Source organism: Drosophila virilis, chromosome 5, assembly GCF_030788295.1.
Source record: "Drosophila virilis strain 15010-1051.87 chromosome 5, Dvir_AGI_RSII-ME, whole genome shotgun sequence".
NCBI lineage: Eukaryota > Metazoa > Arthropoda > Insecta > Diptera > Drosophilidae > Drosophila > Drosophila virilis.
In genome coordinates, this window is record NC_091547.1 from 3,786,189 (window position 1) to 3,801,355 (window position 15,167).

The window sequence follows — 15,167 nt, forward strand, 5'->3', positions numbered from 1 at the left end:
AAGCTAGATAAAGCTCTCGAGTTTGAGTAGCTTATTTCCTGAGTACCCTTTGAAGAACCGGAAACAGGACGAACTCAAAATGACCGACGCCATGGTCCATCCTCAGACCTTCTTGATGGAAATATTATTAATTTTTTTTTAACCGTCTTACTTAAGACTTAAGCATCTTGACCTTAAAACATTCAAGGAAACAAGCTCTAAGCTGACAACTACAATTAGTTATTTCGATTTTCTCAGAATTACACTTACTTTATCTAGCTCAGATTCCTGTGTCCTGAATTTCCAATACATCTATGGTAAATGGCACAGCAGCAGCTACCGATTTGCAGTTGCAGCTGTTAAGGAAAACGGCGGCTTTTAATTAAGTTTCGACTGTTTCGGGATGTTTTTGGTGTCTGCCTGGCGTCGCCGACACTTCCGTTTTTACATCCGTTAGACGCACAGGCATAGTCAGGCACCGGGCGGCGCGTAAGTAGCTCAACACAACAATCTAAATAATTAAAATATGCAAATGCCGTCTAATCCCGCACAGTCGACACGTACAAACGGAAAAAGCAGCCAGCGATTTGCTTAAATTATTCATGGCCAAAGCTATGCAGTGGTATGCCAAGCGGTGGGTCTGCCAAAAGGATGAATGAGGTGTGTGTGGGGGGGGAGGTGTAGCACAGGTAGTAAATTAAATGAATGTCTCGCCTCGACTGGCCGTTTAATTGGTGAAAATTAATACGCTCCAAACGGACTGCGAGAGCGTAATAAACTAGCAGTATGCATAGCTATAGGGTCTTGGAGTACATAACGCTGAAATGTATGCTACGTTTTTTACTGGCTGCAGCTTAGCACAAATATTCAATTATCGAAATGCATAGCAGCATTTGGGCGCGCGCAACTTTTATTCCTTTGCCTAATTGTAAAAGTTTACAGCTTCAAAACAAACAGTACAGTAGTCGAAGACCAAATACCCTAACTGGTTAGCATATAGTTATAAGCGAGAGAACCTAGCTACGATAGAGAGTGAGTCCATGGCTAAAGGCTAAAAAGCTTGTCAACCTATTCAGGCATACCCGTATATACTTAATAGCTACTTAGTAAATTTCTTAACGTTACACTTGCTCATCAATATGCCCGCCACAGACAGCACACAAAAACAAATGCGTAAAGTTTCATTTTTAGCATATTTTCTAAATGTTTTAAAGCGAAAACTTTGCGCTTTATGTTTTTCAATTTTTGTATATTTTGTTTTTAATGCGTTGCTACATTGTTGTTGTTGTGCAGCTGTAAAATGTAAAAGGAAAACATAATTTTTAATTTCGTGTGCAGCTTTTTATTGGTTTTTAATTTCGTTCGTTCCAGCAGACGCGCCCACACTAAGGAAGTCCTGTGTGTAAACAGTATCCTTAGATGTGGGCCTCCATTTTATTATTTTTTCTTTTTTTTTTTTGGCAGCTGCTTGTCATAAGCGTTGCTTTGTGCGCTGGCAGCAACAATATCATCATCAACAATATTATCTTCATCATCATCATCGACATCAGCGTCATCATCGTCAACGTCAGCGTTGTCCTGCTTGGTCCTGCGTGTACTTGCGCTTGTGTAAATATGCTTTGTCTATACGTTTCGTTTGCTTTTTCGTTTCTTTTAGTATTTCCCTTTTTTCATTTTCCGTTTTCCTTTTTCATTACTTTGGCTTAAAATTGATATGAAAGTTTTTGCTGTCCGAGCTGCTCCCATCAATACGCTCATGTTTATTTTACCACACACTCGTATGTGTCTGTCTGTCTGTCTGTCTGTCCCTCTGTCTGTATGTGTCTGTCTGCTCATGCGATTGTGGCCAGTTGTTTGGTCGTCGCTTTCATGGGTTTTTAATTACGACAAAAATAACAATATCATGTGTAAAGGATTGCCAGGACACAGAGTATAACAACAACTTTTTGAGCTAACTGTCGCTGTCTTGCACTTGCTGCACAAATTCAATTTGTCCTTGGCTTTAGATAAATGCATAAATTTGTCAATGTCAAAACAGGGCTTAAGTCCAAGTGAATTAAGTCCTTATCCATTACCAGGCTACAAATTGTGGCTAGTTAAACTCAGTTATATGCCTACATGCACGCGCCTAAGACAAAGTGCCACGAACGGGCATCGAGTACTTTTCGAGTATTTATTGAAACTCTTGATAAATACGCAAATGAGCTTCTTTTAAGTTTGCCAATGCCTTTTTGACTAATTGAATTGTGAATCTTCCGTGTTTTGCGTATGAATACGACGTATACTCATGCTAGCGGAATTTTCGTACTCAACATTAAAAGTCGCTAGTTCGGCTCACATTTCGAAGCAACTCTCTGCCTTTGGTTACAGTTTGTGAGCCAAGCTTCCTAAATTTTGATTTGTCGTAAGTTCTTAAATTGTAATTTAATTTTATTGCAAAATAACATAATAATAACAAAGTTAAAAAAATTGAACAGTTGAATAGCTGATATTTTAAGAATTTTTAAGAGTAAAATATTAAACATATATAAATATATTCAAATCAAGGCTTTTTACTCAAGAAAATTGACTGATGTTGACATTATTTTTGCCCTTTCCAAAACTCGATTTCCTCCAACTCAATCAAAAACCTAAGTAAAAACCTGGCACTCCATCCCATCCCGCGTTTACTCCAGAATCTCATCTAAATTTTACTACTTTTACACACGCACACTCACAACTCTTGCACACACACACACACACGTTCGTTTCCTCCCCTTCATCTGGTTATGCGCATAATTTGATTGCGAAATCGTTTATCAGCTTTAAACTTTATTATCGCAGCCACTGCGGCTGAGCAAACAGAGAGAGAGAGAGAGTTTGAATTCCATCAGATTTAACTCATTGTCGCAATAGCTAAAATATGGCATAAATATTTGATGTATGGAAATGCCAAAAATGCCGAGCACTTGCAACCCTCACGGCGCTTCAAAAAGGGAGAAAGGCGATGGAAAAAAAAGGCGCACAGAGTCGTAAATATTGCGTATACGGCCCGTGCTGGAGCTGAAGCCCTCAGGTGGCAGAGCCACACTTGTCGGCCCGGCAAAGCGCTAAACGTTGTTTGCCATTCGCATATCGAAGGTTATAAAGCATAAAATCAGTGCCAGACGGCGGCAGCAGCAGCCACGTGTCCGGGTGGTGGTGCCGGGTGGTTTCAGGTGGAGCCGCAGCCAAAAGTTGGCGGCACATTTAAATGTGGCTGCCGGCTATTGCCGAGTTTGGGTTGTTGTCTCTTTCTGGGTTTCGCTTACAGCGCGCGCAGACAGTCAAAAATGTACGAAATGTCGAAGTTGGAATTTTGTTAAACAGGAATTTTGCATTTGCAGCGGATAAGCATCTTGATAAAGTTCCAGCTGCCCCTGGGCATAGAGTTTCCAATGGGTTGCCGTGTTGTCTTTAACTAGGCAGAGACTTTAAGAGCACTCGCTATCTGTCTGCTGGCATTGTGTCCCAAATGTGTGTGTATTGTTGTGCTGGTCTTGCTCTTTTAATTTTCCGCTTGTGGTTTTTTATTTTGTCATTTTCTACTTTGTGGCTGCCACACTTCGAATGCGCCGAGGGGCTGCCGAGGGGCTGCATGGACATCAGCAGCTCTGCAGCTCGGGCTGCCGTGTAATTATCTGCTTATGTTGTGCCCTGTCCTTTCGGTCCTGTTGCTGTTGTCATTATTGCCTCGTCTTGCGGCCATATAAAGTTGTCGCTGTTTGACATTTTGCTGGCAAGCTGCTTAGGCAGCGCCAAGCGGAAATTGCATAGAGGCGGAAGTAATCAGCAATGGCAGCTAAAGTAGCAGTTGGAATGGGAGTGGCAACTGAAGTTGGCCTCCTGCCAGGCCAATTTGGAGTTGTAATTAGCAACTCAAATGAGCGTCAGCCGAAAACTCAACTTAAACTTTAAGTGCACAATTCGAAGTGCGGCCAGCTAAATCAACGCTCGGACAACAACAACAACAACAGAAGCAGCCGCAAATGATTGTCGGATCGGAGGTTTGGTTTGGGGCATGAGCCAACCACAGCAATGTATCTATTTGAGTTGCACTTCAATTACTTGTTTCAGTGCCGCAATTACCATTCATTTGGCCAACATAATGTGTCCTTGTCTACGTAACACACGCACACACACACAGACGCACACACAAACACACCTGTTTAGCTGCTGTGGCTGCTGCTTGTTGGCACCTTTGCTTTGGCAATTTACACATGGCAATGACAATAATAAATCAAAAGTGAAAATGCAAATATTTTGCAGACAACAACTGCCAGACATTGCTGCTTCTGCTGCTGCCTTGTAAGCCAAGCCAGTCCAGACGAGCTCGATGCGAGTGGGCAACCACAGAACCAGCTCCAGCCTCCGGCTCAACTATAGATGCCGGCTGTAGTCCCGCCGCAGCTGTGTCCTGGCCAGGACCAGAGATTTATTGCAGGTGATAGCCAGTGCGAAGGGGTAACTAGTTATTTTTGGGTGGGCATTGCATAGGATAAGGATGTTGCCCAGCTCTCAAAACACAGTCGCACACACAGTTATCAATAAATAATTTGAAAATGAATGCTTTGCTTATGTGAGATTTGCAAATGGCCCAAAGACAATGCCAATGGTCTACTTGGTACGTTTAAGGCAGGTGGGAAGGCAGTTAAGGGACAAGGCACATTGCTAAAAGATTTTATCAATAATTTGTGAGAGCACATTCATGCATTCAATGGGCCCCAAGCCATTGAGCTAACAGGCTGTGATGTCTCGAGTTAGGCCAGTATCAAAGTCAATTATGTTAATTTATTCAAATTGACAGCATTGCTCAATATTATTTATTAACAATAACCATATACCATACCTGTTTCTACGAATGGGCAGAAACTTGAACGTACTCAAGCATTAGTTTTAAATTATTCAAATATAAATGCAAAATATATTTGCATTACTTGAATATTTTATTTACATCATTAGTACGCATCCACACACATTTATAAGTCCTCTACGAATGCAAAATAAACATCCGATCTTATTTGTATATTCTTATTTATGCACCAATCCAATCTCAGTAGATATTCACCCGTGGGTATAGCATGAGGTAAGTTCTCCAACTTGAGATACAAGTCCTTGATAAGTACCAAGCCCTACGAAGCTTAAATATAAGCTCAGCAGGATAGCTATATAAGTCTTATACTCACCTCGTAGGGACACGTGTGGTTGAGGTTTGTATAGCTTTTGAAAATCTTATAGACGAGTATTGCGAGCGGATGGTAGGGCTTCTTTAGAAATCGACAGCCGTCGATGGTTGCCTTATAGAGCCAGGGCTTGTAGCCATTTGCTCTCTTAAAGAGCTGTCCCTTAACATCAACATTCCCAACAATCGGCTGCAGAAGAGTTAAATTAACATTTAATGTTGTCATATTCCGACTGAGAGCTCGCAGTCGGCACTGATTTACGGCAATCCACGATTCGTTGATATGTCCACACACCAAATTCGTGAATTTAAAGTCAACAGCCTCCTTTTGAAGAGACTCAGATTAGTTTCGCATCCTTTAAAAGGCTCTCTCACTTACATTATAGCTAATATTTAGAACCAGAAGTGTTAGCAGTAGACCAAAAACGATCAGCCTGATGCCCATTGCGATAGATATTGATTTGATTCTGCTTAAAATATAACTTCCATTAAGAAATTAAATGGTTTTCGATATTACAAATTGCCCGCTCGAGCACACTCAATAATTTCCAAAAAGCATTATAATCGTCGGCTTTTAATTGAGATATTCGTATTGCTAATATTGCATATATTTAAGCAATTTTCCTCTTTACCCGTGTTAATAACAAGAGCTCTTCCCTTATCAAATCGCTGCGTTCTGGATACCTTCGAGCATTCGCTGACCACGTCCAGCACTCAGCAGGGGCTTAGTTTGGCTCTACATTATTTTTGTATTTTATTTTCGTTTTGTTTCTAGTTTATTGTGTATAATATGTAAATATTTAACATGATTGAAGCAATTGCAGCTTGCATTAAATAAAAACTAAAACACGGATGCGTTTAGTTAATTAACTTTATTATTGTCCACTTTGATCGTGATTTTCTCTCAACAAACATGTTATGTCGAGTATCTATAATAAAATAAAATATGATTGGTAATAACAGAGCTTAGATGAACTTCTTAAAATTATTATTCACTTCTGGCAAGGTCTGCTTCAAGAGTACCCACCTGGTGTAGATGGTAGCGATGTCTAATCGGAAACCCTTTTAAGTCCTCCTCGAATGCAAAATAAACATCGGTTGTTATTTGTAATTTCCTATTCATAAACCAATCCAATTTCAGAAGATAATCGCCCGTCGGTATGGCATGCGGCAAGTTCTCCAACTTTAGATAAAAGCCATCAACAATTACAAAGTCCTGTGAAGCTGAAATGTAAGCTTTCAATTAAAACTAACTGAATTGCTTTGGTACTCACCTCAAAGGGACAGGTGTGGTTCAAGTTTGAATAGTCTCTGAACATCTTATAGACGAGTATTGCGAGCGGATGGTAGGGCTTCTTCAGAAATCGACAGGCATCGATGGTTACCTTATAGAGCCAGGGCTTGTAGCCACTTGCTTTCTGAAAGAGCTGACCTTTGACCTGAACATTTCTTCCAGTTGAATACAGTAGTGATAAATTTAGATTCAAGGTTGTCATATTCCGACTGAGAGCTCGCAGTCGGCACTGATTTACGCCAATCCACGATTCGTTAAAATGTCCACACACCAAATTCGTGAATTTGAAGTTAACAGCCTCCTTTTAAAGAGAACTACATTAGTATTTATACTTGTTCATATGTCACTTACATTATAGCAGAGATTTAGAGCCAGCAATATTAACAATAGACCAAAAGCGATCAGTCTGATGCCCATTGCGATGTAGTTTGATTTGATTGTGTTTCAAATATTTTAGCCAAACACAAATTAAATGGATTTATTATTACATTTTGTCCGCTCGAACAAACTTGGTAATTTCCAAAAAGTTTAACTATCGTGATATAATTTGTGTTTTTGTTATACACATTACCGATTAAAGTTTAACTCTATAGAGAATACAGAAGTCGGATAGGCTTTACTTTTTCAAAGATTTTCACACAAGAATATTAACTGCTTCATAATTGATAAAAAGTGTTGTTTCCTGTAAGAAAATAAGAGAAGTAGCTAAACAAATCGTTTATTTATTATATAATTATAATTATAATAAAATCAAATTAATTTATTATTATTATCAGATATTATTAATGCTTCAACTTCGTGTAAAATCTTCGCGAATTTGAAAGTATAATTTTGTTGACAGCAGAATTTTCAGGTCAAAGAAACAATCGATTTCAATTAAAAATTCACCAGTTGGCATGGGCAAAGGTAAAGCGTCATAGCTTAAATGCAGATCATTAATAAGTTGTCTACCCTATAAAAATTCAAGAACCTTATAAGTTTTTTAAAATTATATTATTAATTGGTGACTTACCACAAACGGACAGGGATGATTAAAATTGGAATAATCCTTAAACAATTTGAAAACCAATATGGCAACTGGATTGTAAGCCTTTTTTAGGAACCGGCACAGATCAAAGGTGATTTTATAGAGCCAAGGCTTGTAACCATTTTCTTTCTTAAACAATTGAATATTAATTATAATATGATTGCCGGGATATAGTATTGTGCCATTAAAGTTATACGAGGTCTTGTGGCGATTAACTGCCTTCAGGCGGCAATTGTGTATCAGAAACCAGGATTCATTGTACGATTTGCAGATCACATTCGTGAACTTGAAATCTGCGGCATGCTAGAAAATGAAAGCAGTTAATATTTCGAATAAACAATATTAAACTACTCTCTACTTACATAAAAACCGAGCCTCATTAGAGTTAGAAACAGTCCAAATAGGAAGAGATCGTTGCGCATGACGTCGATTTGGCAACAAAACCCAAAATATGAGCCTCTTTTTTTTTTATTTCAAATTATTATTCAAATCAATGCGTTTCATAATTACAATTGTACTTAACCACAAGCGTAAAGATACTATATTTTTAAATTGCTTTATAAATCGAATATTTAATTGATATATTGCCAGCAATTGCGATTTGGTCTGGTTTTCAAAGATAGCCGAGTTGCTGTTAACGAAAATTTCAAAATAAAATTTGTAAAACAAGGCTTTAAATAATTAGATTCAATTCGATCTAGTTAAATGCCAGAAATGAGTGTGTCCCTTAAGTTTGCTTTATTCAAACAATTGTTAAACAACATTTTGACAGCATTATTGTAATTCATTAATAGATTTTAACTCATAAAAGATCCTCTACGAATACAAAATATACCTTTGTTGTTATCTGTGGCTTCTTACTAAAGGAAAAGGCCAACACCAATAGATAATCGCCTGTGGGCATCGCATTCGGTATTTTGTCCACACGAAGGTAAAAATCTTGTATTATAATCGGACCCTATTAGACAAAAACATGAAATTAAAACTGGCGTAGAGAACACAATTGAAAACTTACCACATAGGGACAGCTGTGATTGAAATTCGAGAATTCCTTGAAGAGCTTAAATACCAATATGGCAAGGGGATTATAGGCCCTTTTCATGAATCGGCAAGCATCGATATTCGCAGAAAAGAGCCAAGGCTTGTAGCCGTTCGCCTTCTGCAGAAGTTGTCCTCTAATGTTAACGGGATGATCCACAGGATAATTGAGAGTTACATTTAAGTTAAAGGTCGTCTTATTGCGACTAATTGCCCGCAGTCGACACCAGTGCACAGTAATCCATGTCTTATTGTGATTTTCACAAACCACATTCGTAAATTTAAATATAACCGCTTCCTGCGTGTGACAAACGATATCAAATGCGTTAGCTTTAATTTTAAAATTGATTCAAATATCGCTCACATTCAAGCTGAGTTTTAAGGCCAGCAATGGAATAAGCATTCCAATTACTAGCAACCTGATGTCCATAGCGAAGAATTGAAATTGAATTTCCGCTTATTATGTGCTCGGTAATATTATTATTTATATTTTTCCGTTCGCTTGAATAAACGCACTAATATTCCAACAAAAATATTGATGGATATCAAGTCCATTTCGATGGCCTGTGTCCATTACCGACTACTCTTTTATTCAGCTGCCGGGGTATTTGAAAAACTTTAAAGCTAGTTCAAAAACCATTTAAGCACACTTTTATGACTAATTAGCTAACTTACTAGATTCTCACAGCTGTTGATGATAAGCAGGCTTACAGGCAGAAACTATATGTATATATATTATTTTAAGAGATTAGATGGACTAACATTCCAAATTATTGCATATATATGTATATCCCAATTTGTGCTGAAATTCGTGATCATAGTAAATTAGCATTTATTGGCAACGAAAAAACGAAGCGTTCAATCGAATTAAAACACTTTTAAATTAGTTGGAAAACTATTTAACTGGATGCTTTCGGCTTTCATTGTAAGAATAAATATTATTTTATAAGCTTTATACCACACACACACACACATATATATAATTTATTTTTGTTTCAATATTTGTTAAAATTTATTGTTCCATTATATCCTCAGTAAATGTTGCATATACTTTTGATATGCCTGTTGGCTTCTTATGGAGTATCCATATCATTTTCAACATATAGTCGCCGGTTGGCATAGTATGCGGTATATTATCCATTGGCACAAACATATCCTTCATGTATACCTGTCCCTGTGTTCAATGTGGTGTTATTTGAATCTTAGGCCAGCGAATAAAATAAGGTATTTACCACATACGGACAGGGGTGATTCAGGTTGGTGTAGTCCTTGATTAGCTTAAAAATGAAAATAACGAGCGGAATATAAGCCTTTTTCATAAATCGACAGGCATCGAATTGGCCCTTGTAGAGCCATGGCTTATATCCGTTGGCTCTCTTGAAAACCTGGGCATCGATCAGTACCTCATTTACTGGATGTAGAACAGTGGCCATCATGGTCAATGTGGTTTTATTGCGACTTACAGCCCTCAGTCGGCAGTCATCGACGTTCACCCACGATTTATTCCATGATTCACAAACCACATTCGTAAATTTAAACATAGCAGCTTCCTGGGAGAGGATTCTGTTGAAACGATCAGCTTGGCTCCAAAATATCAACTCACATTATAGGACAGCAACATTAACAGCAACCCGAAACTGAACAACCTTACGCCCATGACAATGGAAGACAATGGAACACTTTATTGTCAAACAGTCTGTATTATATTCTGATTTTGATTTTCGATTTAATTTTTCGCTTGAACAATTTAACTAATGTTCAAACCACCGAATTATATTGATGCACTTTACTGATGTAAGTGAACGACAAATACTTTAGTTAATTATATCACAAAGTTCTGTTAAGCGAGGGGCAATCTCGATTGGATTGGCCATTTTTTGCTTAGGAATTAACGATAGGTATCGGCTGTAAGTTTTCTATTTGGATACAGATAACTAATCCAAAAATGATGAAGTAAATTTTCGCATGGGTCAATTAAATTTCAATTAGTTCAACATGATTATTATATAATTTACTTTTTAAGCTTTTTCACTAATATGACAATTGGTAATACCCTCAAATAAAGCCAAATTCCATTTAATGTTCCCCCCTCGACCAAGCAGCTATCTCATTATAATGAGATAATACAAATTGTGAATATAATTTGCTGAACAAGTGAATATACATTTATCATTGTTGTTTTCTCCAGAAACGTAAGAGGCCCGACTTGGATTCATTGATCTGAAAATATATTCCATAATTGTATTAAATATTTCTAATATTGTGGTTGGTTTCTTATGAATGATCCAGCTCATTGAGAGTAGCTAATCGCCGTTGGACTTGGTGAGCGGCATACTTTCCGCTTGGATATACAGATCCTTAACATACACGTCACCTTGTGAATCTACAAGGTGAGCTTCTAAGCTAGCATAATTAATGGACGGTGGACGCTGGAGGGGCAGTCTAGGGGGTAAGTTCTGCCCAAGCGTCGCACTTTGAGGCATTTGTCTACAAATAACATTGCCACAGTAGCATGCCATTTGTAATGCCATCAAATGTTGTCATGGACTAAAAACGAAATGCCACAATTAATTTTAACAGCAAAAGCAAACTGTCAATACAACTGTCAGCCCTGACAGCCAGTTGACAATTGCAAACGAGGCAGGCGCGACGAGACGAGGGCGGGCGAGACGAGCTGAGTTAAGGGCTGAGCCAAACGATGCCACTTGCTGCCTCGAAATAAACTCATTACAGCAATTTATGCAAAATGTTCAAACCGCAATTGAAAATCCATTTAAATGAAATGCTACCAAATGGCACACACGCACACACACACACACATGGCGAGTCCTTGTTTGGCCACCCCCCAACTAAAAGTTGTGGCTGCCGCTTGCCGCTTCCATTGAGGCATATGAATTCAATTATAAAACAGCGCCACCTTTGACGCGGCGCCACAACAAAGCCAGGCAGCGGGTGGGGGAGGTGCGGGTGCGGTCGTGGTTTGGGCAGGAGCAGGGGCAGGGGCAGGGGCTATGGCTGGCAATGCCAGCTGTTGGTAAATAACATGCTCATGGCCATGACTCTAATGAAACATTTTGTGTTTTTTATACACCGAACTTTTGGAAAATCGGTAAAAAGGGTTATATTAGTTTTGCGGCCATGCTTCTCACATGCTTCATAAGGAAAACGAGCGCCAAACTTGAAACACGAAACATATATTCTCGAGCTATCGATATCTCCACTCGATTGCATCTCTCATTTTCTAATTATCGATAAATATCGATCGTAAAAGATGGTTTCTTAATGCCAAACTTGGTCAGTTGTTTCTCAAGTAAACAGATTGATCATATTTTATTTTCTGGACACCTTCAGGTAATAATCTGTGCCTGGAAGAAGAAGAAGCTTGAAAAGGTCGCCAGGTGCAGGGCATCTGCTAGCTGGGCACAGCCAAACTGAGCATTCGCCTGTCTTGTCTCTGCATTTGGGGGCGACAAAACTTGTTAATTTTATGCAGCACACACAGACAGGAGCGGGACTCAGCCAGAACTCAGCCAGGACACAGGCCGAACAACTGTCTGTGTGTCGCAGTTACGCTTCCTGCGGCATTTGCATATTCAGGTTTTTTTTTTGTCATTTGACAGGTAGCCTTAAAAATCGGCTAGCAAAACTAGAATATGCTTTGGGTAAAAAGCGAATGCCCAAAGGAAGTTTACATTTTGCAACCGCAGGTGGTTAACGAATACGCCCCTGGCCCAGGGCAAGCCCAATTGTGGGGCGTAGGTGGGGGGCGTCGCTCAACTGCCGCCAAATGGCAACAACATAAATAACACAAACAAAAGGCCAAGAGGCAGCGCAATGCTGCAAAGTCGACGGCCCACTTGACACCTCATAATAAAATTAAGTATACGCCACGCGAGCCCTACACAATATAGCCGACTGCCTGGCTGCCTGGCTTCCAAGCTGCCCGTGGCCATTGCCATTATTTATGCGCTCGCCAGGAGGCCTGGCTGCCTGGAGGAGACAGCAGCAACAGCAGCAGCAGCCGCGGCACCCGCCAGTACACAGCGTGCAGTCCTTCAGCTTTATCTGGAGTTTGGCCTTTGAAGTTTATTTGCGTATTTCAAGTGCGACCGAGGCTCATTTCAATATTCAAGCGCGCCCAGTTGTTGTTTTTATTGTTGTTGTAGCTGCTGCTGTTTTAGTTATTGTCCTTTGTTGTTGGGGCATTTTACTGCTGCCTGGCAATTGTTTAACTAGTTGGTGTCAGTTATAATGAATTTTAAATTAAGTTGTTATTGTTGTTGGCATTAAACGCTGCTGCCTTAGGGCTATTGTTCTTGTTGTTGTCGCGTTTATTTGCATAATAAAGAACACGACTAATGTTAATTAAACTGCAGCAGACAGCTAGTTTTAGTTATTTTAATTGAAAACAGAATTATAAAACAAAGCAAAATAGAAGTAAGTAAAGCTTGAGAGCAACATGTGGCTCAAGGATCATAACAGATCCGTTAAACTGGCAACCCAAACAAGTTGCAATCAACGGAGTAACACTCCAGTTTAATCCTTAAACATATCCTGACTTAATGTAAAGTAAACATTGGTCACAAACTGCGGCTTCATGTCGAGCATCCAAGTTATGAGAATCAAGTACTCGCCGCTCGGCACAGGCAGCTTTAGGTTTCGCAGATCAGCCCACATATCTCGCACCGCTTGCTTGCCCTACATTAAATAATATTTATTAATAATTTAAATAAATGTTAATCATATTCATATTCTTCCACTCACCACATAGGGGCACGTATGGTTGACCGTCGAGCAGTCCTTGATCATTTCCCAGAGTATTTTGACGCCAGGATGATTGACTCGACGCATGAACGCACAACCATCAATCGTATAGTTGGCCAGCCAGGGCTTGTAGCCGTTGGCCTTCTTCTTCATCTGTATGTTAACGTGTATTTTATAAGCTGGCTGAAGAAATGTTACTTCGATATTTAACACCGTTTTGTTGCGACTTATCGCACGCAGGCGACACTGTTCAATTGTCACCCAGGATCTGTTTCTGGACTCGCAAATGGCGTTGGTCATCTTGACCGTTGCATACATCTGAAATATGAACAAAATATATATTTAAATCATCATATAGATGATTAGATCATTTCTAAATACATTTCCGATTTCCATGCACAGTCCGAAAACTATTATAAAAACACACAGGCTTATAATTGGTTTCATTGCATCAGCGGTTGATTATGAACTGTTATTATAATGTATGAAAAACTTAGCGTATAATACAAAAATATTAAAAAATCATTAAGAGTGCGCTAGTCGAAAGTGTCCGACGCGGAGACACCCTGAAACCAGCGCCGCGTTGCTGCTTTCTTCTACACCTACATACAAAGTGTTGCTTCAATGTGTGTATGTATGTATGTGTGTATGTATATATGTATGTATGTATATATGTATCTATGTATGTATGTATGTATGTATGTATGTATGTGTTTAAGTATGTATGTAGGTATGAATGTATGTATGTGTGTATGTATGTGTGTATGTATGTATGTATGTATGTATGTATGTATGTATGTATGTATGTATGTATGTATGTATGTATGTATGTATGTATGTGTGTTTGTATGTATTTATGTATGTATATATGTATGTACGTATGTAGGTATGTACGTATGTATATATGTAGGTAAGTATGCATGTATGTGTGTATGTATGTATGTATTTATGTATGTATGTAGGTATGTATGTATGTATGTATGTTTGTATGTATGAATGTTTGTGTATATGTATGCGTGTCTATATGTGCCTATGTATGTTTGAGCATAAATATGAGTATACAAACATATAAGGTATATATATACTTATATATAATTGTACGTACACACGTTAGCATGTATATATGTTTCTGTCAATTAATATATGTGTATATGCTTGAGCGCATATGAATGCTAGTGTGTTTGTATGTTTTCATTACGTAGAAATGTTTATATTTATTAACTTAATTTTTTACGAATGTATGTAAGAATTAATGTATGTATGCATATGTGTGCATGTATATATGTATATATTATATATGCACTTATATATGTAAATAAATGTACGCATACAACAACTATAGCTACGCTGCAATTTAAAAAAAACGTATTCGTGACTGATGCCCTCCTCCTCGATTCTCATAAATTTAAGTAAGTCGCATAAAATTCACTTCTTTTTAAGAGGAGGAGGCGGCTGCTTCAACTCAGGAGGAGGCGGCCTCAACTCAGGAGGATGCGGCTTCAACTCAGGAGGAGACGGCGGCTTCTGCAACAGAGGAGGCGGCCTCAACTAAAGAGGAAGCGGCAGCTTGCCTAAAGGAGGAGACGGCGGTTTCAACTAGAAAGGAGTCGGCAGCTTTAAATTAAGAGGAGGCGGCCTCATCGTGCCAAAGGCCACGTGGACAATAGAGGAGACGGCGGCCTCAACTATGGAGGAAGCGGCAGCTTGACCAAAGGAGGCAGACAATAGCGGCCTCAAGTAGGAAAGAGGCGGCGGCTTGAACAGTGAACGTGGCAACGATTTAAATATAGGAGGAAACGGCATCAAATTTTAAACATGGCCATTGAATAAATTGGTACGTATCATAATAAAACTATATTTTTTGA

At 38.9% G+C, this 15,167-nt stretch overlaps 2 protein-coding genes across 4 annotated transcripts in view; one reads left to right on the forward strand and one right to left on the reverse strand.

The window, feature by feature from the left end:
- LOC6625461 (uncharacterized) overlaps nucleotides 1–15,167 on the forward strand; it is a 56,815-nt gene that overhangs the window by 18,747 nt on the left and 22,901 nt on the right. The window contains exon 2 of one of the 3 annotated variants that reach the window (XM_070210406.1): nucleotides 14,743–15,136. The exons of 1 other annotated variant lie outside the window; for it this stretch is intronic. The gene's annotated coding sequence lies outside the window, so the exon portion shown is untranslated. Of the gene's footprint in view, nucleotides 1–14,655; nucleotides 15,137–15,167 lie in introns of those variants that run through there. One more of the 3 variants, XM_002048855.4, reaches the window with a different exon arrangement.
- LOC6625560 (uncharacterized) lies at nucleotides 13,075–13,602 on the reverse strand. The gene is made up of 3 exons (XM_070210561.1): nucleotides 13,564–13,602; nucleotides 13,303–13,455; nucleotides 13,075–13,236 (listed from the first exon to the last, which is right to left on the reverse strand). The coding sequence occupies exons 1-3, from the start codon at nucleotides 13,600–13,602 to the stop codon at nucleotides 13,075–13,077; spliced, it is 354 nt and encodes a 117-aa protein (XP_070066662.1).

Excerpts from the sequence above, each read along its gene's own strand:
- LOC6625560 (XM_070210561.1), bottom strand. The coding sequence starts at position 13,602 with ATGACCAACGCCATTTGCGAGTCCAGAAACAGATCCTGG. Across the intron at positions 13,456-13,563 it reads AGTCCAGAAACAGATCCTGG|ATGAAGAAGAAGGCCAACGG; the intron begins GTGACAATTGAA and ends GTTAACATACAG. Across the intron at positions 13,237-13,302 it reads ACCATACGTGCCCCTATGTG|GGCAAGCAAGCGGTGCGAGA; the intron begins GTGAGTGGAAGA and ends TATTTAATGTAG.